The 23,312-nt window shown below is 36.1% G+C and overlaps 4 protein-coding genes across 4 annotated transcripts; 2 read left to right on the top strand and 2 right to left on the bottom strand.

Moving 5' to 3' along the window:
- On the bottom strand, positions 1 to 1,398 carry LOC140815642 (uncharacterized). The gene has a single exon (XM_073174717.1). It carries the CDS (start codon positions 1,396 to 1,398, stop codon positions 49 to 51), a length of 1,350 nt encoding a protein of 449 aa, XP_073030818.1. The 3' UTR covers positions 1 to 48.
- A 550-nt stretch (positions 1,399 to 1,948) lies between these two features.
- On the top strand, positions 1,949 to 3,250 carry LOC140814881 (glutathione S-transferase T3-like). The gene is made up of 2 exons (XM_073173979.1): positions 1,949 to 2,404; positions 2,490 to 3,250. The coding sequence occupies exons 1-2, from the start codon at positions 2,108 to 2,110 to the stop codon at positions 3,186 to 3,188; spliced, it is 996 nt and encodes a 331-aa protein (XP_073030080.1). The 5' UTR covers positions 1,949 to 2,107; the 3' UTR covers positions 3,189 to 3,250.
- Positions 3,251 to 8,389: 5,139 nt separating this feature from the next.
- On the top strand, positions 8,390 to 13,052 carry LOC140813789 (beclin-1-like protein). Its single transcript, XM_073172516.1, has 10 exons — positions 8,390 to 8,616; positions 9,384 to 9,745; positions 9,819 to 9,989; positions 10,471 to 10,595; positions 10,747 to 10,795; positions 11,141 to 11,299; positions 11,399 to 11,484; positions 11,794 to 11,865; positions 12,255 to 12,404; positions 12,682 to 13,052. The coding sequence occupies exons 1-10, from the start codon at positions 8,466 to 8,468 to the stop codon at positions 12,932 to 12,934; spliced, it is 1,578 nt and encodes a 525-aa protein (XP_073028617.1). The 5' UTR covers positions 8,390 to 8,465; the 3' UTR covers positions 12,935 to 13,052.
- Positions 13,053 to 14,063: 1,011 nt separating this feature from the next.
- On the bottom strand, positions 14,064 to 23,170 carry LOC140815301 (uncharacterized). The gene is made up of 9 exons (XM_073174425.1): positions 22,693 to 23,170; positions 21,338 to 21,467; positions 16,202 to 16,375; positions 16,005 to 16,110; positions 15,672 to 15,854; positions 15,329 to 15,494; positions 14,872 to 15,197; positions 14,593 to 14,682; positions 14,064 to 14,353 (listed from the first exon to the last, which is right to left on the bottom strand). The coding sequence occupies exons 2-9, from the start codon at positions 21,350 to 21,352 to the stop codon at positions 14,274 to 14,276; spliced, it is 1,140 nt and encodes a 379-aa protein (XP_073030526.1). The 5' UTR covers positions 21,353 to 21,467; positions 22,693 to 23,170; the 3' UTR covers positions 14,064 to 14,273.
- Between the last annotated feature and the right edge of the window lie 142 nt (positions 23,171 to 23,312).

Consider the following 23,312-nt stretch of genomic DNA (forward strand, 5'->3'; position numbering starts at 1 on the left):
ATTCAAATGATCCATATAAAATAGAAATGACACACAAATATCCAACATTTAATTAACGGAATTACTATATAAATCCCATAAATGGTCGATTAGTGCATCTCGTAGTGCGAAGTGAGCCTCTCTGTCCCTTATGTTTTTATACCGAGCAAGAAATTCTTGAAATCTTATATTTTGATCCGTAATCATTTCCACATTTGGAGTTGGTGCTTCCAACGCATCTTCGATTGGTGTATCCAAGTCACGCTCATCTTCGATAATCATATTGTGCATTATAATGCATGCAGTCATTATATCTTGCAAGTGTTTTTTCTGCCAAGCACGTGCTGGAGATGCTACAATTGCAAATCGTGATTGAAGTACTCCAAATGCGCGTTCGACATCTTTCCTACATGACTCTTGTTTCATTGCAAAATATTTTTTTTTGGGACCGCGTGGATCATGAATTGTTTGCACAAGAGTTGACCATTTAGGATATATACCATCGGCTAAGTAATATCCTTGATGATACTCTTTTCCACCAATAAAGTAATTTGCTGGAGGAGCGATACCTTGCGCAAGATTTGAAAAAAGATTTGATGCCTCAAGAACGTTGATGTCATTGTTAGATCCTGGCATACCAAAAAATGCATGCCATATCCAAAGATCATAATCAGCAACCGCTTCCAAAATAATGGTCGGAGAACCACTACGACCCGCGTATTGTCCTGCCCATGCTGTTGGGCAATTTTTCCATCTCCAATGCATACAGTCCAAGCTTCCCAACATTCCAGGAAATCCACGTTTTTCACCAATATGCAGTAGTCTATCAATATCAATGGAGGTAGGTGACCTTAGGTATCGCTCTGCAAACACCTCTACAATATCCCGACAAAAACGTTGAAGGCATTGAATTGTAGTTGATTCTCCTATCTTAATATATTCATCAGCAGCATCCGCTGGTGTACCGTATGCCAACATCCGCATTGCAGCAGTAATTTTTTGATTAGTAGAGAGTCCCAGCCGACCAAGACCATCTACTCGTTGTATGAAATAACGATCATGATTCTTTACAGCCTCAACAATACGAAAAAAAAGGCCTCGTGACATTCGAAAACGTCTTCGAAACATTGCTTCATTGTATCTTGGATTATCAGCAAAATAATCGTTGAAAAGATTACGATCCGCCAATTCTCGATCACGCGGAATTACGATATGACCGGGAATCGACCCTCCATGTTTGACTTCAACTTCATGTTGCTCAGCATATGAAGCCGCTAAAATTGTGTTATTGGTTGCTAGACTCCCCAATAAATTTTCTGTTTCGTTGATGGACTCAAATTGATCTTGAACATGTGAATCAAATTCATCAGATGAGCTAGATGATGCTGAATTGAAAAAATGAAAATTTTGATAATTCATGATGTTTGTTGATAGTTGGAAATTTTGAAGTACGAGTTGGATAACTTCATATGATTCATATTATATAACAAAACCAAATCTATTCACATTATCTTTATCATCTATCCAAAAATTCTGAACCGATTTATACACCGTCGGATTAGATTTCATTTAAACCGAACCATAGGATCTTTATCATATATCCAAAATGGTTGGATTTTCAAAATCTTTATCTTGACTTCACGAGAATACACACAAATGGACATTATAGGATATTATATACAATACATGATAATAGTAATAATAATAATAATTTGTTTATATACAATACATGATAATAGTAATAATAATAACAATACACGAGAATACACACAAATTAAAAAAACATGAAAATTTGTTTCTTTACTATAGGATATTATATACAATACACACAAATGGACAAATATGTATTTATAATAATAATAATAATAATAATAATAATAATAATAATAATAATAATAGGATCCTTATCCTATATCCAAAAAATCCGATTCGATTTATTCACCGTTGGATTAGATTTCTTTGAGTTGGAACCATATGATCATTATCCTATATCTACAAAATCTTATCCGATTTATACTCCGTCGGATTAGATTTCATTTAAACGGAACCGTAGGATCTTTATCCTATATCCATTATCATACTCTATATAATAAATATTATACCTGTCTCTCAAAATATTTTCGTTTCAATGGCTTCGAATGCACGAACTGCTTCTTATTCATATCAAGAAGACATACACCTTTGTCATGTTTATCTTGACATTTCCCAAGATCCTATCATAGGCATAAACCAATCTCGAAATCAATTTTGGAGTCGTGTCGAGCAAAGCTACAACAGTTCCAGAGCACCCGACATGACTGAAGTTCGTAACAAAAGATCTGTGCAATCTCGTATGGGCTTAATATTGGCGGCGATTAGTAAATTAAAAGCATGCATCCAACAAGTTGAACAACTCCATCCAAGCGGTGCTTCAGATATGGATATTGTGAGTTTTGTTTTGATAGAATATCTATACTTATATTATTATCAGTTGTTTATATTATTTATCTTAACTTTAATTTTATATACAGATAATTCGTGCGAAAGAGTTAATGAAACAGGATTCTAATTTCAAGAAAGGTTTTAAGTTTGATCATGTATGGTCTATTATGAAAGATATGGAGAAATTTGCAGCTTCGTCAAATCATTCAAGGTCAACAATTCAAAGAGGTATTGAATTTTTCGACTCTCAACAATCGGACACACAAGCAACGGATTCCCCCAAATCAGCGTCCCCTGGATTATCACCATTTGAGATTAATTTAAGTGATGAAAATATTGGTGGTACTTCGTCACAGCGGCCACTTGGAGTGAAAAAAGCAAAATTAAAAAAGAAAAAAGATGAATATATGTCACAGACAATTGAATCAATGCGATTAGGACAAGAAAAAATTCTGGAAATAATCCAAACTGGAAATGCTTATCGTGAACATAACAAAGAATTACAGATAAAACGTATGCAACAAACTGAACGAAAATTGGAACAAAATGAAACAAAAATAGAACAAAATCGACAAATGTTGGATTTGACTAGGTTTCAAGAAGAAAACAAAATTTTGGTAATCGATCTCAACTCAATTCAAGATCCATCTTTGCGTGAAAATTTTAGGGCCGAACAGTCAAGAATTTTGAGTGAGAGGGAAGAAAGGAAACGTGCACGTGATAGTCTCGACTATGGAAAATATTTTGGAGACATTGGAGGATCTGGATCCAGCTTACCTCCGTTTTAAATTTAAGTGCTTGTCATCCTTATTTTATTGTATTGTGGTATGATTTTTAATAGTTTGTTGTTTATTATCTTCACTATGCCAAAAATCACTTTTTACTTCAGATAATATCTGAAGTAATAGGGTACTTAATTGCCGAAGTATATGGACGTGAAGTAATAGATGTACCTTTTACTTCGCATAATAAAGGTACATCTATTTTATGTTGTATTTTATGTTATATTTACGTTTATGTTGTATCATTATCTTTGATTTGAAGTGTTGTCATCTTATTTTATTTTATGTTGTATTGTAATGTCAATTTTAATAATTTAGTGTTTTTTATGTTTGTTTATTTAATTTTGTATCATTTTCTTTGATTTTCAAAAAAATAGTGTTTGAAATCTTAATTTTTTTTGTACTTGTATCTTTGTATTCAATATTAATTAATTTAATTATAACTACATAATTAAGATATTCTTGGCAAATTTTATACTATTTTATTTACTACAACTAATTTATCACAAATAATTTATTAACATAATCATATTATCTTTATTAATTATGTATTAAATTAAAATATCCAAATTTTTTAAATTCACTTTTTTAAAATTAATTGTTTGAAATAATACATTTTTATAATTAAATTGGATTATAAAACTAATTATATAATATTTAAAGTTTAAGTAAAATGACAATAAAAAAAATTACAAAAAAAAAATAAAAAAAACCAAAAACCCAACGCTATTGCTACAGTGTTGCACCAAATTTGGTGCAACACTGTAGCACTCCACTAGTTTGGCGTCAACAATAGGTATCGGTTGGAGCAGATAACCCTGCACCAAAATGGTGTTTTACACCATTTTGGTGCAGGGTTGGAGATGGCCTCATTATTGCCCATTTAATTAAAAATGACCCTTGAGAGTCGTTGACTTAAACGACGACTTAGTTTTTGAATCGAAAACGAAAACCACATAATATTATATTGTCAAAAATCCGAACAGTCTCTTTTATATGTATATAAACAGACACATATTTTAAAAATACATACGAGTACAGTCGTAAAATTGAAAATTTTGAGAAATGGTATATCATACATTGCTTGCTTTATATTTATGTTCTCTCTTAGTTCGTTTCATAGATAAAAATCGATAATATTTACACATCAAGTTTTACAATTTATTTAACTAAATTGTATTTTAGGTTATGTATGTTTTTTATTTTTACAATTTTGGTCATCTACATAATCAAATTTCAGTCTTAGTTATATATATTTTGATTGTTTGCAGTTTTAGTTTTTTTTACATCGAGAGTTCTGATTTAGCACTACGTCGATAAATCTACGTCGGTATCACAACAACATTGCATCTGTTTAATATCATGACCAAAAAAGACAAATTGTAAAAAAAAAAAAACAAAGATGACATGCTAATATTGAAATTTGAAAATATATATGATCAAAATCGAAAATAGATTAACATGACAAAAAATATAATTTTCTCTTTAAATTTACAAACATGAAACCATTGTTTTAAAATTAGGACCGGCCGGTTCGATCGGAAACTGGTCACAAGTCCGATATGTACCTAGTCTAAAATCTTTTTTATGATCAAACTGATAAGAGCCGATCAACCAGTAAAACTCGGTTCGACTGATTCACCACTTTTTAATTTTTTAAAGAATTTGATTATTTTCTTATATTTTTTTATAAAAAATTTATTTTTATATTTTAAATTATATATTATTTTAGTAGTATTAACACTTATTTTGATTATTTTTTTGGTTTAATATATATATATATATATATATATATATATATATATGTATAAGATTTTTAAAATTTAGAATATATTTTTATTTTATATAAGAGTTGGTCTCATGTGAGACCGTCTCACGGATCTTAATCTGTGAGACGGGTCAACCATACTCATATTCACAATAAAAAATAATACTCTTAGCATAAAAAACAATATTTTTTCATGGATGACCCAAATAAGAGATCCGTCTCACAAATATGATCTGTGAGACCGTCTCACACAAGTTTTTGCCTTTATATAATATAACAGTTTTCCGATTAGATCATCGCATTGAAAGGTCCAATCATTTAAATTATTTTTATAAAGTTGACCGAATAAATTATGGTTCGATAATGAAATCATTCCAAGAAACACAATGTATATTTTGGAGATCCACCAAATCAAAGGCAGAGGCTCCTATTCCCTGACAATTTCCAAGAACGTGCCGCGTAAGTCAACGATATATCTTAGCAATTCATTGACTTTAAAAATACATGCATACATATATACCTTACCGCCATTGCGTGATCTACCTTTTATTTATGTCTCGCCATTATCGTGATCCAAAACAAAAATGATTTTAGAAATCACGTTTGTTATTTTCCTTTTCATTCCCAATGTTCATTCAAAAAATGGTTGCTCGACTTCGGTTTGCGGTAACAAGAACTTGCCTATTCGATACCCCTTCCAGTTACAAGGCCAAAATCAGAAGGGTTGTGACTATCTTGCCTTAAATCTAACGTGCAGCAGCATTCAAGATGTTCCCCTCCTGAATCTTCCCGATTTCGGAGATTTCTATGTAAGAAACATCAACTATTCAGCTAACACGATACAACTTCACGATACAAATGATTGCCTCCCTAGTCGATTCATGAATGCTAAGGCCTCAAGTTCTCCTCTGATTGCCCTGAGTTACCAGAACTACACCTTTTTTAGCTGTGCCAAGGGGAATTTAAGTTTGAGTTTCCCCGTCATCAGTTGCCTAAGTAACTCCACGTTCTCTGTATTAGCAACTTCATCGATATCACGTGCACAAGAGATCAATTCTCTAGGAATATGCAATGTTATGGAACTGTGTCTATCCCGGTTTTATACCCACTTCAGTATGAGTATAATGGATTTAACGATGATCTTGTGTTGACATGGAATGCAACGACTTGCAAGGCATGTGAAAAGAAGCAAGGACTTGGGGCAGGTACTTAAATGTCTTCATCAAAGATAGGCTAATATATGAAAACTTATTCATTTAATGAACTGTGCGTATATCATCCATGTTTAGCATAGGCTAAACCTTATGTCAATTCTTTTCAATATTCTTGCTGCATATAAGTTTTCCTTGTTTAATCGTGTTGGGAATTTCTTAAGATGAGATTACTAATAATTTTAGTGTCATATTGGAGTATTTGACTGTCGGGGAAGATGAGAAAAACCATGAACACACCAGAATACAAGAGATAATCAAGAATAGATTTATATAAATCATAGGATATATGTGTTAAAGTGTAGTGTATGTAACTGGATCATGATGTATTTAAAAACTTTCTACAAGTCTGAAAAAAGACTTCTCCACAGGGCGTAATGTATATGTTAATTCATCACAAGGTTTTAGCTAATTATCATGTGCCTTTTTTCGCTGACAGGCTATACAGTGCTGATAGTTTTTGCGGCCATGTTAGGACCTTTTCTGTCATGTCTTGGTTTATATGCACTGTTGGCGATGATATTATATATCATAAGACTGATAAAGAAGGCTACACAAGCAATATCGTTACTAGTAAGTCGACTCTCGGCCTACCTTGTTATCCGCCGAGGTCAAGTTGCACCAGCAGTAAGACCAACAACACAGCCTTCAAATGTGGCAGCTGCAGGATCTGCCACTAATTCTTCTGCCATTAATAAGCTGAACATAATTGTTGTTGGAGAAAGCAAACGAATCCCCGGGCCTAATAGCACGTGTTGTCCAATATGTTTGGATGAATTCAAACCTAAAGAGAGAGTTAAAAGTATTGCTGATTGTGATCACTGCTTCCATGAAAGCTGTATAGACCTGTGGCTGAGGACTCATAATTCATGTCCCATTTGTAGAAATTCAGCATCTTAGTTAATGTTAACATACATATACAACAGATAATCTTGATAGTTCGACATGAGAATACAAAATGGAGTGCAACAACAGTCCTATATGACCGGCCTCCTACCCTTTCAGAATCCTGAAACAAATGAGACAGGTCGGTGTTAGATGTCGCACCAGTGAAATCCTATTCTCCGCTTTTGTTTTCAGAATACAGGACGAACAAGTAGACCTGTACAGGGGACGAGATTCAACATTTACATTTTATCTTCGATTGAGTTTGAGCTAACGGGAGAAGTTCACTGAAGAGCGTCTCTCAATAATATAATAGAGATGAGGAGGTGGTTGGTGTTAATCAGCCATTTCCTTTGCTTGCTCGTGCCCTTGCTCGATCAAACACAACCGCACTGAACTGCTTTTTCTCCGATCGAGGAAGTAGGGGAGCCCAAACCACTGTCCACCGCTCTCTCTTCTCTTGCCAACCTTTGCTTTGTATATGATATATGAACATTTGGATTCTGGCTGCCTAATGCCTTTCCATTTGTTTAGTGCAGCTCTTGTAAGTCAAGAATTGCCGCTATCTTAAGCTTAAACTAATAGCTTTATATAATAGACTTTGTAATCCACCTCAAAATTTTTTGGATGTTCGACATATTTCGTTACTTTATGTTGATATTTTATTTGGATGATTTTATCATAATGACTGATGAATTTGTGACATTGAACTTGTTGTTTTATTCTTTGTTATTTACGGAAATTGGATTTGGTCCGATTAAATTCCAAATCATTTGCATGTAAGCATAGTAGAAATTTTTACGGAGAAATCATCAATCCATGTGCATGTAAGGATCAAAGATTTCTAATTAACAAATACTCTTATTTGAGACAATTGCACATCATTAGTTCTCACTGTGAATATCTTTCAAAATTAATTGACATCGGGAAGGTTTAGATGTAAAATTGCATTTTTAGTTTTGTATGTTCGCCTCTTTCAGATATTTTGTAATATATGCTAATAAATTTCAGTTTTCTCATAAAATCACAAAGAATCAAACAAACCATATCAAAATACAATTTTCTCATAAAAAGTATTTTACTCAAAAACATATTTTGTTCAACGCGATTTTATTAGGGGTAAAAAGCTATTTGTGTTTCATAAAATATTAAGAGCACTTTTTTTTTTTTTTTTAAAAAAAGATATAAAATTGAAGCACAAGTCCAAAGTCGTATTTTAAATTTTGGGGGAAAAAGCTCGAAACACATTTTTTAAGCATCCAATGGGCTGGCCCATATGGTTAGGCTTTCTTTCAAGTGATCCATTGGACTGTAAGATTCAAAAGCCCAATAACCTTCATGATAAGAGGTGAAGGGAATGGCGTTCGGAGGATTCTTGATTCACTCTTTCAATCGACCGAAACAAATATTTGATCGAGCATGAAGAAAAGTGAAAGCGGGAGCAATATGGTGGACAAGGGTCGGATATTGCCGGCGGACCCGAATCTACCACGATTCCTCTGCCAGAACTGCCACCAGAACCTATGCTTCGTCGGAGTCGATTCTTACGCCGATAAATTCCTCGCCCCCGGTTTGGTCTTTCCCCCGAAACTACTCATTTCTTAATTTATCATAATTTTAACCACATGAATTCTGTATGCGTATCAGTGGTGTCAAATTATCTTTAATAAAAATATTGGAACCTATTTTTTTGTGGGGAAAAAAATATTAAAACTTTGCTGATGTAGTTGTCACGGCCAAATTTTGGGAGTTTGATTGAGAACGTGATACTCTTAAGTTATTGAGCATGTTTGCATAAGATATATGAAACACTTTAGAGCATGCTATTGATGTGGTGCAATAGTCGTTTAGCTTTCCCGATTCTTTTTTTTAAGCTGGAGGTACCATTTGTGGCTGCTTTGTCGTATCCCCGGTATTGGTTAGTTGTTGATTTGGTTGAGTCCGACTTCAATCATTTCATTTTAGCTCCTGGAATAGCGTAATATGGGATTGATATAACTTTACTGCCACTCAATATGGTTTTTGAACTGTTGAGGCTACAAACATGTTTTCAGTGATTTAGTCAGGACTAAGTTTTAAATGTTCGGGTCTTATTTATGAAAATATAAATGTTGTATTAGAAAAATGTCTCATTATGTTTGTTTCATGCAATACCTTCAACATGTAGATCCCCGCATTGTAAAGCTCCGTAGTTTTACCTGAAAGGGATGGCGTGATGACACTGATAGTTGATATCAAATTACTTTGACTTACTTTTAGAACAAAATAAGTGCTCAATTTTTGTGTAGTGTCAATTAGCTGTGTGGTTCTTTTGCATGTGTGATTTTTCATGTGCAGGGCAAGGTTCTTCAATGCATGGTTCTAGTAGTATTATAGGTTCAACGAGAATGGACAATTCATATGTCGTGTTGCCAAAGCAAAGGAATCAGATTCCCGGCGTCCCTCCTCGTCCTCGAGGAGGAGCTGTGATTCCTGATGCTAGCCAGTCTGGGAAAGCAATAGATGAGTCATTTGTTGTATTACCTCCACCAGCTGCTTCTGTGTATAAATGTGAACCTGGAACTGATGGAAATGGGACCAATTCGACATTACCACGGGGTGATCCCACTAATTCTCCTATGCAACAGAATAATTCAGGTTTCCACTCCACTATAACAGTCCTAAATCGTGCATTTGATATTGCCACAACACAAACACAGGTACGCAATATGCTTATATAAACCATAATGATTTATTTCCGCATTTTTCTTATCATTCCCATATTTTCTCCAGGTTGAGCAACCTTTATGTCTTGAATGCATGCGAATATTGTCTGATAAACTTGATAAGGAGGTTGAAGATGTGAATAGGGACGTACTAGCATATGAAGCATGTCTTCAACGTTTGGAAGGGGAAGCAAAAACCGTTCTTAGTGATGCTGAGTTTCTTAAGGAGAAACTGAAGGTCTGTTGTATTCATGTTTGGAATAACTTTTGAAACAAAATAAATGTCATATAATACATCAATAGGTTTGTCTTTTTCGTTTGGGCCTAAATGTTAAGATGGTTTTCCCTAATTGGTTTAGGTTATGGGTAAAGCAGATTCATCATTTATTATAATTTTTCTTTCACTATTATATTTTTTCCTTTGCATTTTTCTTTTGAATTTTGAGTGGAGGGATGTACATGTCGATTTGAACTCCACTCTTTGATATTCCGAGATATCCGACCGATTGGTTTGGTTGAGCAGAACTAAATGCCAAATTCCTTTAACGAGGACTTGAATTATCTGATATTCTGCATGTGTATTTTTTTTAGATTTCTAAATAGAAGTAAAAACCTCAGCTGCGAAAGAACTTCGGCATTTTTCTATTTATTTATTAGTACGAGTTGGCATCTAATTAGGAATTTATGAGTGATTTTATCATTTTTGGATCTTATATAAGATAGAAGAAGAAGAAAGAAAACTTGAAGCGGCAATTGCAGAAACAGAAAAACAATGCAGGGAAGTGACCAGCGAACTAAAAGAACTGGAGTTGAAGTCTGCCCGTTTTAAGGAGCTGGAAGAGCGGTAATGCCCGAATGAACTTCAAATCATAATTGTTTTTGAGTTATCCAGATAAAGTTTTATGACGGTAATATGATGTTTTGGGTTGATTCTTCTGGTTCTTGGATCAATTCTATAACATATCCTGTTGGAACTTATTTTAAAAAATTTACAGATACTGGCTGGAGTTCAATAACTTTCAGTTTCAGTTGATCTCACATCAGGTTTGTTCGGTTCACCTTCTATATGATTTGTGAAATTTATGTAAATATATGTAATTTTCAGTTGATTAGTTGATGATGACGTGATGGCTTCCCTCCTCTTATTCCTTTCTCTTGGATTCTTGTTCATATCTCTGAATTACCACCAAGAGGGCAAATAACAAATTTGAGTTGGGGTTTTGAATAGTATGGAATTCAAACTCGACGACACACTTACTTCCTGGAGGCCATTAGTGATTGATGTTGGACAATTATCATGATGATGCAGAAGAACACTTAGTAGTTTTGCTTCTATTTATGGTATTTACTTATCTTGGAATATTTTAACTTCAATTTTATGGTCGACAGGAAGAGCGGGATGCTATTCTGGCTAAAATTGAAGTTTCGCAAGCTCATTTAGAGTTGTTAAAGCGTACCAACGTGCTAAATGATGCCTTTCCTATTTGGCATGATGGAGAGTTTGGAACCATCAATACCTTTAGGCTGGGAAGACTTCCAAAAGTTCAGGTCTGTAGGTTAGATGGTGAAGAACTTATGGCAGTTACATTGATACCATTCTCTAAAAATTTTTCTGATTGCATTGTTTACTTCCTATGTAATACTTAGGTTGAGTGGGATGAGATAAATGCTGCATGGGGACAAGCTTGCCTTCTCCTTCATACAATGGCTCAGTACTTCCGGCCAAAGTTTCAGTATCCTTTACAAAAGAAAATATATTTACAATGTTGCTTGACTTCCAGTTGGTTGTGTGTTTTTTTTAAGGTAACATTCCATTACCATTCCATTTACAGTTCATCAGATCCAGATTTACAGCAAAATTGATTCTGAGGGAATAGAATCTACCAAATCGATGTCAGTTCCAATTCTAAGGCCTCCCAGTATCAACAGTATATGCGACTTGGTTTGCCTGATTGGTGGTGGTTCTAGTTTATACTAAAATGAAGCCGATAAACTCCATGACAATCCTTTTGAATTGCCATTTCTTAATTTATGATTCCCAGATACCGAATTAAGATTCTTCCTATGGGGAGTTATCCTCGCATAATGGACAGCAGTAACAATACTTATGAACTGTAAGTTGAAAATAATGTTTTGAATGGTGGTTTTCCTTTTTGTTTGAACTTTTATCGGTGAATAAAAAATGTATTACTCAAAAAGGGTCGTTTGCTCTTTGATCTGTAAATCATAAAAGGGTCTGCCTCTTTGTGAATGCTACATGTTTGAAATTTGATCGCTGTGCTTTGATGTAATCGTTGGCAAAAGTATGCAATTATATTCTTTGGGATTACCTGCTTTGATGTAATCGTATGTATTGAGAAACAACTCAAAGTTTTTTTTTCTTATTTATTTTTGCATGTGTAGCAGCCATCACCATGTTATCCTTCAATAACTCTTACAGTGTCGTCCATTAATATGTTCTATTTTGCATTTTAAACTCATATCCATTGTCTGCATCTCCCAGATTTGGGCCTGTGAATGTATTCTGGAGCACTCGTTATGACAAAGCCATGACATTGTTCCTAGCCTGCCTAAAGGAGTTTGCAGAGTTCGCAAATTCGAAGGATAAAGAAAAAAATATTCCTTCCGAGAAATGTTTTAAGCTTCCATACAAGTAAGTTTATATATTTCCTGCGATTGACTGGCATCATGTATTTTTTATTTCATTTGGTAAAGATAATATCCATTCATCGTTATCTAATTTATTTAAACATTTATGAAATTCACCATTGAAATATTCATGAAACACGTATAATGCTGAGGAATAATTTTCAATTTTGGAACATGCACATTACCATCTGTCCCTGTCGAACCACAAGCTTCGAACTTGAAGTAACCATATTGATGTATGCTAAAAAATGAATTAAGAAGCATTCGGCATGTTTTTGCAGGATTGAAAATGATAAAGTGGAAAACTACTCCATTACGCAGAGCTTCAACAAACCAGAGAATTGGACCAAAGCTTTGAAATACACCCTTTGCAATCTGAAATGGGCTCTCTACTGGTTTGTTGGCAATACAAATTTCCAGCCTCTGACTGCTTCTGCTTCTGCTTCTGCTTCTGAAGTATCAGGCGTAGGTTCTCTGTACAGTAAACATCCTTCTGATTCTAAGTTACAATCCCATGATACAGGCTTTTTGTAAACACTGGCAATACAACAAAATCTAAAGAAAAACTCGAGTTTGGTTCTGGTTTAGTGAAAATCACTTTTTATTGTCATGACGATCTTCTGGTAATCAATTAAATGCGAAGTTTTAATAACTTGGACTGTACCATATTATGAAATGAGGTGTGGTTTAACGAGAAAATGCGATGGAAAATGCAATTAAGTTTTCTTTAACATAGTTAATAAATTGCAAAATCACATTGACAACTCATACAACATTAATACTCTTCTATTCGGCATGGAAAGATGACCAACCAAAAGAGCAGTAGAAACTGAAGGTGAAGACCAAAAAAAAACTAGACCATTGGAAGATGACCAACCAATATGACCATTGGAAGGTCAGTAACAGCATGTAAATTTTTCCGATTAACAATTTTCTTGGATCCCGCTACTATATGTTTACGCTCGAACATGTTCAGAGAATATTTAGGAAAGATTGTTTGGAGAGACGGTCTAAGAGATTGGTTTGAGAGAATAGTTGAGTGAAATCTTTACGCATAATTTACAATGATATGCAACCATCATAGAAGGAAGAGAGCTTAAGACGAATGTCTATACCAGAGTTGCCCAGAAGATAAAGAGTTATTAATGTTTGATCATTCTTAAGTGTGATAATAAAAATTGGGCCAGACTTCACAAGTAGGTGTAGATCGAAAATCATTATTGAATACCTTCTATATTGAAAATGGAGAGTAATAGAAGAATTATATCGTATTTGAACGTCAATAAATCTTGTTTGTTATAACGTCAATAAATCTTATTTGTTATCTCACATTACTTTAACATGTTTAAATTATACTTTTGAACGTGAATAAATCTTGTTTGTTATCTCACATTTACTTTAACATGTTTAAATTATATTTTTGAAGTACTTCATGTATTTGTTAAAACACTTTAATAAGATATACCAAATGTTTTATAAAACAATTCATCCAAATTATTTTGAATTGGTTAAAATGTTATTCCATCAATCAAATTATTACCTTCTCTTTTGAAAAAGATATCAATACAATCAGTTGGTAATTGATTGCTTCTAGCAAAAATATATTAAAATTACGACTTAGTTCATCTATTTTTCAGGTTGTCCATATCAATGACATCCCGAATAAACAAGAAAATACGAGAGAACGTGATAAAATCCAGAGTTTAAAGATTTAATCATGTCGACCATTATATGTGATTTAAGTTTTAAAAAAGGGAAGTGGCGCATTGTAACACAACAGATGGAACCACCTATACCAGATGAATCCTAAAACAGATAGATAGCATCTTTCATTGGACATGGACTAAATCTAGAACTGAACTTGAAACGAGCTTCATGGTGATGTGTGTTTCTCTTCATCCGACAGTTGGCACTGCCCTGGAACTATATCAGAGTCAACAAAGAACTCTTCCACTGAAATGAAGCCATAGACCAAGAGTGAGGTTAACAGTGCCATAATTTCAGGTGAATGTTGAAAAAAAATACCATAAAAAAAATCTTGTATATTACAGTTTCGCTCACAGATAAACAGTTTGGTCCAATGTAGGACACTAGGACTTGGTCCGTGTGAGTATTTCTCCTCATGTTACATTTCTTAATCACTAAAAGTGAAAGGAAGCTACGATATCGAGTGAACCAGGATAATATGTTACCTAAATCATCTTGTTCTGCCGAATCAAGTAGAAGATCTGAATCAGAAGCTAAAAAAGGCGAGCTGGGATAATTTCCAAGAGCTCCTAGATCTGCCGCAAAAGAACAACAGACACCATGAGCTAGAAAATTTCAAGAAAATATACAGTTCTCTACATATAAAGATTTGAATATCCCCATATGGCCTAGTTCCCTTTCGTTAACACCACATAATAGAAGAGCTCCAGATGTTACAAGAAATCAATTTTTATGAAAAGGTATAAAAATTATGTTTGAATTACCTTCCAAGTTTGATAAATCTGCTGTCAGGTCTGAAAGGCTAAAATTCCACGGAATGTGGTCCAAGGATCTTAGGGAATCTCTAGAATTCTCAGCTCTATTTTCTGGTGGAAGCTGTAGTTCGACTGAACTAGCCACGTCTGATGTAAATGCAGTGTCAAGGGCTGAAGTATCAACTTCCATGCCAGATATATCTGATGCTGTAAAGGGAAAATGGCTACTGGATGCCACTGAAGTTGGGCTCAGAGGCGTATCCGACATGGATGGAATACCGTTGCTTGGTGGAATAATGGGTAATACATCAGCCCCAGATGGGTCAATCGCCATACTGCAGAGAAGATAAAAAGTATATAACATGTTTTTAAATGAGGTGGCAGTTACATGAATCTAAAGAACCATTTTTTCATAGTTATTTTCAGCGAATCGGTTTCAATGTTCTTTTTCAAAGGGAATTCTCACTCGTTTCCAGGATTCATGGGCATATGAAGATAATTTCCTGGAGCGGGAATTCCATGGACAATGTGACAGCTAGTCGTGGAATAGCCCATAGGATCAATATGAGGTTGCCCTGCAGCAGTAAGTGAAGGCTGCTGCATGACTGGGTATCCCATAGGTAAGTTGTTGGCTGCACTGTAAAACGTGACATTGAGTATTGATGAATGATATAATGTGGGAAAAAATGCATCTCTATACACAAATTAGAGAACATTATTTCAATATTTTTCTGTGACTTGTTTCTTGTATCCCCCTTTCCTCAATTCAAGACAAAAAGGGAATGAAGGTACATTCTCAAGAAGTGTACCAGGAATTGGATGGATTTTGTTTTGCATGGGCGCCAACGGAACCTTTGGAGACATTGGATACTTCATCATATCATACTGGTGCTGAAGCAGGTTGTTGAATGAGATAATTTGCTTCGTCAGTTTCAACCTTATGTAGTATGCCCGGAAAAAGTCGGGATTTTCTTCTTCCAGTTTCTGCCACACTGAATTGGAAACAACATGAAAAATTAAATTTAAGCATTTTTTATGCGTAGCGTCAATATCTGATCTACATAACCATTAACTAATTGTTATCCTAATGACATTGCTTAGACTCAGATTTGCACTTGCTTTGATCACTTGAAAAAGCATACCTAAATTTGTGAACCTAGGATCTATCCTGGCTCGGTTCAGTAGGGTCTTTACCACCACGTCTTTATTCATATACAATTGTAGACATCGTTCTATCAAATTCTGAACCTACAACAGATTAATAGATCATGTGATGCAGAAAATCGCAACTTATAAAACGGCAGATACAGAACGGGAAAAAAAAAGATAACTCTCTTACAAGTTCAATGTCCTCACGGGAAACTTTCTTTTTATCATTGCTTGATACAGAAATGGAAACTGAGTCTGGCACAGGAGTCTCGGCAATATTATTAGGCAATTCACTTTTGCAGCCATGGGAAACAAGATTAGTAGGCTTTCTGTCGTGAGAGTTTTGTGTATCCTCCGACAGGTTCTACACATCAATCAAATCAAAAAGCAATCGAGGAAATAAGAAATCTTTGAAATTCGAAATAGTAAAAGATTAAAATAATAAGCCTAGTGAAGACACTCGGAGTAGCGATTTGGCTCGTCAGTCGAAAACTGCTGAGATCACTGCCCTGGTTGGCAAGAACAAAGGTCATGCTGGCTTGAAAGTCCATCTCCCGAGGGACATGATTTTTCTCCAACTGAGAGTCGGGCTTTAATTCCAATTGAAATTCCTCAGGCTCCTCTCCCGGTCAATCCCACGAGAATTATTCTCATTGATGGTAGCACCAGTAATAAAATGGTCCTAGGTGATCTGCCTAGCATGCACCCTATCAATATTGTCACCACCCACACGACTCATGGACAGAAAAAGTGGAAACGTCGCGCTCGAGATCACGGGGCTATTATTAATAACATCAACAATGTGCATACTGCTCCATATATGGTATCTCCCAGTGTCAGTCCTACCACCCCTAAGAAACGAGTGCTTGAAGAATCTTCGGATCATATTGATACTAATGCAGCGGCGGTGGTAGCTAAGCAACCCCACTGATACCAATAAGTTGTATCTCTTGGAATGCTTGAGGGCTTGGGAACCAACGAGCATTCCGTGAACTAAGGAGACTTGTCGCAAAAAAGAACCCAACCCTTCTTTTCATTTGTGAGACGAAAATGATGGGTTTTAAATGTCAATGGTGGAAGCATGTTCAGGGGTTTGATGATTTTTTTGGAGTAGATTGCAAAGGAAGAATTGGGGGATTAATGCTATTGTGGAAAACTCCTTTTGAAGTTATTATTCACTCTTACTCTTCTCGCCATATTGACTGCTCTATTCAGCATGAGGAGAAGCTATGGAGATACACAGGTTTTTACGGGAACCCAGATTCTAGTCGTCGGCATTTCTCCTGGGATTTGCTTCGACGTCTTTGCTCTGTGCCAGAACTACGCAATCTTCCGTGGCTGGTAGGGGGTGATTTTAATGAGATCTGCTTTGATCGAGAAAAATTTGGGGGGAACCCTCGGCCACTCTCTCATACTAGAGCGTTTCGGGATGTTCTGGATGATTGTTCTCTCCACGATCTCCATGGAGAGGGCGAGTTCTTTACATAGATTATCCGTCGTTCATCGGACGCTCTTATTTTTGCTCCCCTTGATCGGTATGTGGCTTTTTTTGAATAGAGGCTTCTCTTCTCAGCCTCTCAAGCTCATTCACTGGAAATTCTTCAATTCGATCACAGACCTATTTTCATTGAGCTCCAAGGATCGCAGCAACAAACGTCTAGAAAGCACAATGTGTTCCGATTTGAACCCCATTGGCTTACTGAATCTAACTGTCAAGATGTAGTGGAAAGGGGATGGCGCAAATCTGATAGCTCTATTTCATTACCTAACCGTCTCTTGAGTTGGAAGGAATCGATGCGGGTTTGGGCTGGAGATCACTTTCATAACCTTCCTCGCCAAATTAAAAAAAAAAACAACACCAGCTGAATATTTTGAAATCGCATGGTCATTGGCAACACTCGGCTATTCAAATTGGTGATCTAGAGCGCGAGGTTGAGAAGCTAACATACAAAGAAAAACTATATTGGCGACAGAGGAGTAGAGTTTCTTGGCTAGCTCATGGAGATCGGAACTCCAAATTCTTCCATGCTCGTGCCTCGACTCGCCGAGCAAAGAACCATACAAGGGGTTTGGTTTCTTCTCATGGAGACTGGTGCACAGAGCATAATAACTTGTCTGGTATTATAGAACACTATTTTGTGAATTTGTTCTCGACAAATAATCCCTCTCAGGACTATCGCAGTCTGATTCTTGATTGTGTGATGCCAAAGATTGATGGACATATGAATGAGATTTTATGTGGGCCTTTCTCGGCTCCTGAAGTCCGCAAAGCACTCCTTGAAATGCACCCCGACAAAGCCTCGGGCATCGATTGTATGTCAGTCTTCTTTTTTCAGAAATTTTGGGATGTAATAGAAGGTGAGGCAACGACTTCTGTTCTTAGTATTCTTAATGATGGGGGAAACATTGATGAGTGGAATGCACATATTGTTACCTTTACTCCAAAAATTAAGAGCCATATGACAATGAAGGATTACAGGCCGATCAGTTTATGTAACGTCTGCTATAAAATAGTTGCTAGAGCTTTGACGAACAGACTTGGTCCAGCACTCGGGCAGACTGTTAATCAGTTTCAGAGTGCATCATTCCCAGACGCCTCATTTCAGATAATGTTATTCTAAGTTTCGAGACACTGCACTGGATCAGAAGTAGAAAACAGGGTCATAAAGGAAATGTTGAGCTGAAACTTGATATGAGCAAAGCGTACGACCGAGTTGAGTGGTGTTTTCTTAAGGATATGATGATTCGACTGGTTTTTACGCCACCTTGGGTGGAGAAGAAGATCATGCGATGTGTGAGATCTGTCAGATACTCTGTCTTACTGAATGGCAATCTGATTGGCAATATTACTCCGAGTAGAGGGTTGCGTCAAGGAGACCTACTTCCCCCTACCTGTTTGTGTTATGTGCTTATGGTCTGTCCTCAGCTCTTTTATCTCTCGAATCCAGGAGACTTTTACATGGGGTGCGTCTTGCTCCCTCTTGCCCGACTATCTCCTACTTGTTTTTTGCTGATGACAGACTCTTGTTCTTCAGAGCGACATTGGAGGATTCTGTGGCAATTCGCAATTGTCTATCTTTATATGAAAGGGTTTCGTGGCAATTAATCAATATTGAGAAATCCACTTTCTCGTTCCGTCCTAACACTACTGACCAAGTAGGAGATCAGATAAAATCGGCACCGGCGATACCCGTGGTGTATTTAGACCTACCTGTTGCTTCTAGTCGTAGTAAAATGCTGCAATTCCGGTACCTGGTGGAAAGGGTTGTGAAGAAAATTCAAGGGTGGGGAAATAAGTATTATTCGGTGGGTGGTAAGGAGACCTTGATCAAATATGTTCTCCAAGGCATACCTACTTATGCAATGTCGTGTTCTTGTATCCCAAAATTTATTTGTGAGGAGATTGAACGAGAATGCGCTAACTTCTGGTGGGAAATGGAACAAGGGAGGAGGCGCTTACATTGGAAAAGCTGGGCGGCTCCGGCTTCCGCCACCTTGAGACTTCCAATAAAGCTTTATTGGCCAAACACGTTTGGCGTATTATTACTGATCCGAGTTCCTTGCTTGCACGAGTATTAAAAGCTCGGTATTTTCGGCACCATGATATTATGGAAGCACCTCTTGGCAGCAACCCTTCCTACATTTGGCCATCGTTATTATGGAGCAGGCCGCTGCTGGAAAAAAGGTTTATGTTGGAAAATGGGAGATGGTTCAAAAATTGCTGCCTTTGGGGAACGTTGGATTCCAGGGACGTTGAGCCATGTGCCCCTCCCTCCTAACTCTGAGATTTCTCTACAGTTAGCTCTCTCATCGACGGAGAGGCTTATTATCGTTTTCTCTCTTTCCAACTCAAAAAGAAGATCTTCGTTTTTGGGCTCTTGATCCGAAAGGTAAATATTCAGTTTGGAATGGCCATAAGGCAGAGATCGGATTTTTTTCTTCTCCCCCCTCGAGCTAGGGCCACCATTCTATATATGGGTGGCGGTTCCCATGGTCTCTTAACATCCCTCCGAAGGTCCGAGTGTTTTGGTGGAGAGTTCTCCAGAATATTATTCCCACAAAGAATAATTTATTGGTTCACCATGTTCCAATCATTGGCTCATGTCCTTTTTGTCATCATGCTTGCGACTCTACTGCCCACGCTCTGTTCACCTGCTCGGCCATAGAGCATTGCTGGAAAGGAACTGGTTTTTTGCAGATCTTAAAACAATCCCGACATTTGGATGCTACGGATATATCACTCTGGATGAAAGACAAGCTGAGTAAGAACGATTATGAAGTCTATGTGATGCACTCATGGGCTATTTGGAGTGAGAGACTTCGACTTACTCACCTCCGAAATGACTACCCTCTTGAGATCAATGTGGAGTGGTGTGCTAGCCTACTGGAAGACTTCCAAGCAGCACGCCAGGCTCTATGGCTAGCTCCAGACCATAAACCATTATGCTCTCCAGAATCCTGGATTGAATACTCTACGCCTGGACGTTGACGTATCTTATAATGAAGGTACTAATAGCTCCGCACTTGGCGGGATAATCCGAAATCACGAGGGACAACCAATTCTTGCTTTTGGAAAAAATATTGAGAAACCCACATCGGTTACGTTTGCTGAACTTCTTGTTGTTCAAATTGGAGTCATCATCTCTAGGGAACACAACATTGGGATTTATCTTATCACCTTAGACTCTCTCCTCACTGTGCAAGCAGTCACAGGTGCAGAAGAGAATCGCAGTTACGCCGGGGGGGGGGGGGGAGGGGGGGCTAGCTTCGGATATCCGAGGTCTTATGTCTCTTCTGGGAAGCCCATCCTTAAGGAATGTATGGCGGACTGCAAATAATATTGTTCATTCCATTGCCTCTTTTGTTTGTTCTTCCTTTCCCTTTTTGTTTGGAAGCGTGGAGATTTTCTTTTTATGGATGATTAATCTTGTAATTAAGGATCTTTATCTTATTCAATAAATTACAAGAGTTTTCACCGTAAAAAAAATACAAAGATCTTAATGTTCCAAGGACTGGATCAAGAAAACTAATTGATGATAAAATTCATGATCAATTGCTAAGGACAACATCGGGGGAAAATGCCATAATAAAAATAGATGGGGCATCAGCCATTCCATTCCTCTTTTTCCATAATTATTTTCATTTCGATAGATGTTAAAACAATGATGAATTCGTGTTCATCTATTATCTACTCGTTTTCTCCTTCATTCTTGAATTTGCAGCCAAATGATAAGCCGCCAAATACAGTTCATTAACCCAACAATCAAATAAATAAACAGAAAATTTTGTATAAGAACATAGGAGCTTTAACATATAAGAATTCGACCTTTGTGCTCTTCATTTTAGCCAAGGGCAAGCAGATAGTGGTTCTCCATGAAGCTCTTGTAACTTACAGTCGTTTGTAGCTCGATAAAGTCTCAACTTATTAATTAAATCAAGAATTGGAAGCACTCAACCTGGGAAAGAGAACTTGATGTTACATATTTTTCACCATCCATTGTCACATGCCAAATGAACAGGAATATGCTACAACTAATTAATACGCATCTCAGCAATACTCTTTTGATGAAAAAAACAGTTTGAACAAGAATGATATAATTTAGATCAAGCGACAAAAAGATATTTTAATTGGCCAATACCAGGAATGATCTCATGATCATAAGCAGCAACAATTGAGCTTAAATGGTGCACTGTGTTACAAGAAGTTGACTTCATGTTCACTTAATAGCATGACTAAGAATTCTCGTAACAATGTGTAACTCAGGCTGCAGAAGGGATGTTGACCCCAAATACAAATATAATCAATCGATGAGGGCATTATCAAATTTTTTGGACACAGAATCTAATTAAAATGCTTTAAACTTACAGCATCACGATGCTTAATCCACTGATTTAGTAAAACATGACTCTGATACTGCTACTTGCATGTTTAGGATTCACAAAACTATTTTTTTCTCAGTGCTAGCTACCCACTTCAGATTCTTTTATATGGATGCAAGCTAATCATCTTTAAGTCCTAGCACGTTCTTCTAGCTCAAAATGTTATAGATAGCTTATTCAATCCTTAATTTCAGGGGTCTCCAATATATATGTTTCTAATCAAATTCAATGAAGCCCATTTCTTCTTTAAAAATTGCACGTCCCCTCCTAATCATGTTCTTTTTTCTACATAATCCCCCCCATTCATAGTTCTTGACACAACCGAATCCACAAGTATCATGATAACTAATTCATGGCAAAATGATAATGCTCATTAATCCCATGTTACATGAATTTATGTCCTACAATGAAATCAATTAAATTACTGTTACAAGAATCATTTCACATCCTAATCCACGAAAAACCAATAGTAAGCATCACCGATGCACTTCTATCAAAAGGGAAAAACCCATCACTCAAACAACACTTTGCTTGAAAGATATAAACCGACTAACGTTTAAAATAAATAAATAAAAACAACAATTTATGATTCCTTAATATTATATTAACACAACACCAAATCCTCAATCTCCAGCACAGATACTCATCATCGTCTTCAAAATCTCACAACATCTTTTGGTCTTAACTCAAACTTATATATGGACTCTCGATTAATATAACTTGTTTAGAGTATTCTAAAGTTTATATATCAAGTATCACATGGAAAACTATTTTGCAACAAAAAGAACAAATGAAAAATACCTTCCTCAAATAGATTTGCAAATGCTCAAAAAGTTACAATCTTCAAGGTAATGTCGACAAATTATAAAAGTCCAGCTATTTCATCAAGATTGTCCGCAGAATACTCAAGATTAACAGAAAGGAGGAATATTGGAGATAGGTTAGAAGTAAGAGTTCAAGAACTCTCTCTTCTTGAGTTTAGCTTATATCTAGCTTCTTGAATATCAATAAAACTCATGCTGATTAATAACGATTAAAAAAATAGAAGCGTCGAGAATAATCTTTGGGAGACGAAACGGGAATTTTTCAAAAGTTAAGACTGTTAGATACAGAATCGTGGAGGATTCAAGAATGGTGCTTATTGTCTTTTCTTCTGGTTTTGTTGTTTCCCTTTGTCAAAAGGGAGTTGTGTTTGTGTGTTGATAAGTCTTTGGAAAGAAGAAAATGGAAATGGAGAAAAGGAAAAAATATGTACTACGACCCAACGGCCGCTGATGTTTTTGTTTTCATCGTCACTTTCAAAGCGAAAATGAAGCGACATGTTTCATCTTCCATAAATTCAAATTAATGACTCTTATCTTTTATATTTTGTACAACTAAATAGATTCTTGTTGATTTTGTGAGCTATATTTTATGGAATT

The sequence above is a fragment of the Primulina eburnea genome, chromosome 15, assembly GCF_022965805.1.
Source record: "Primulina eburnea isolate SZY01 chromosome 15, ASM2296580v1, whole genome shotgun sequence".
In the NCBI taxonomy this organism is placed as follows: domain Eukaryota; kingdom Viridiplantae; phylum Streptophyta; class Magnoliopsida; order Lamiales; family Gesneriaceae; genus Primulina; species Primulina eburnea.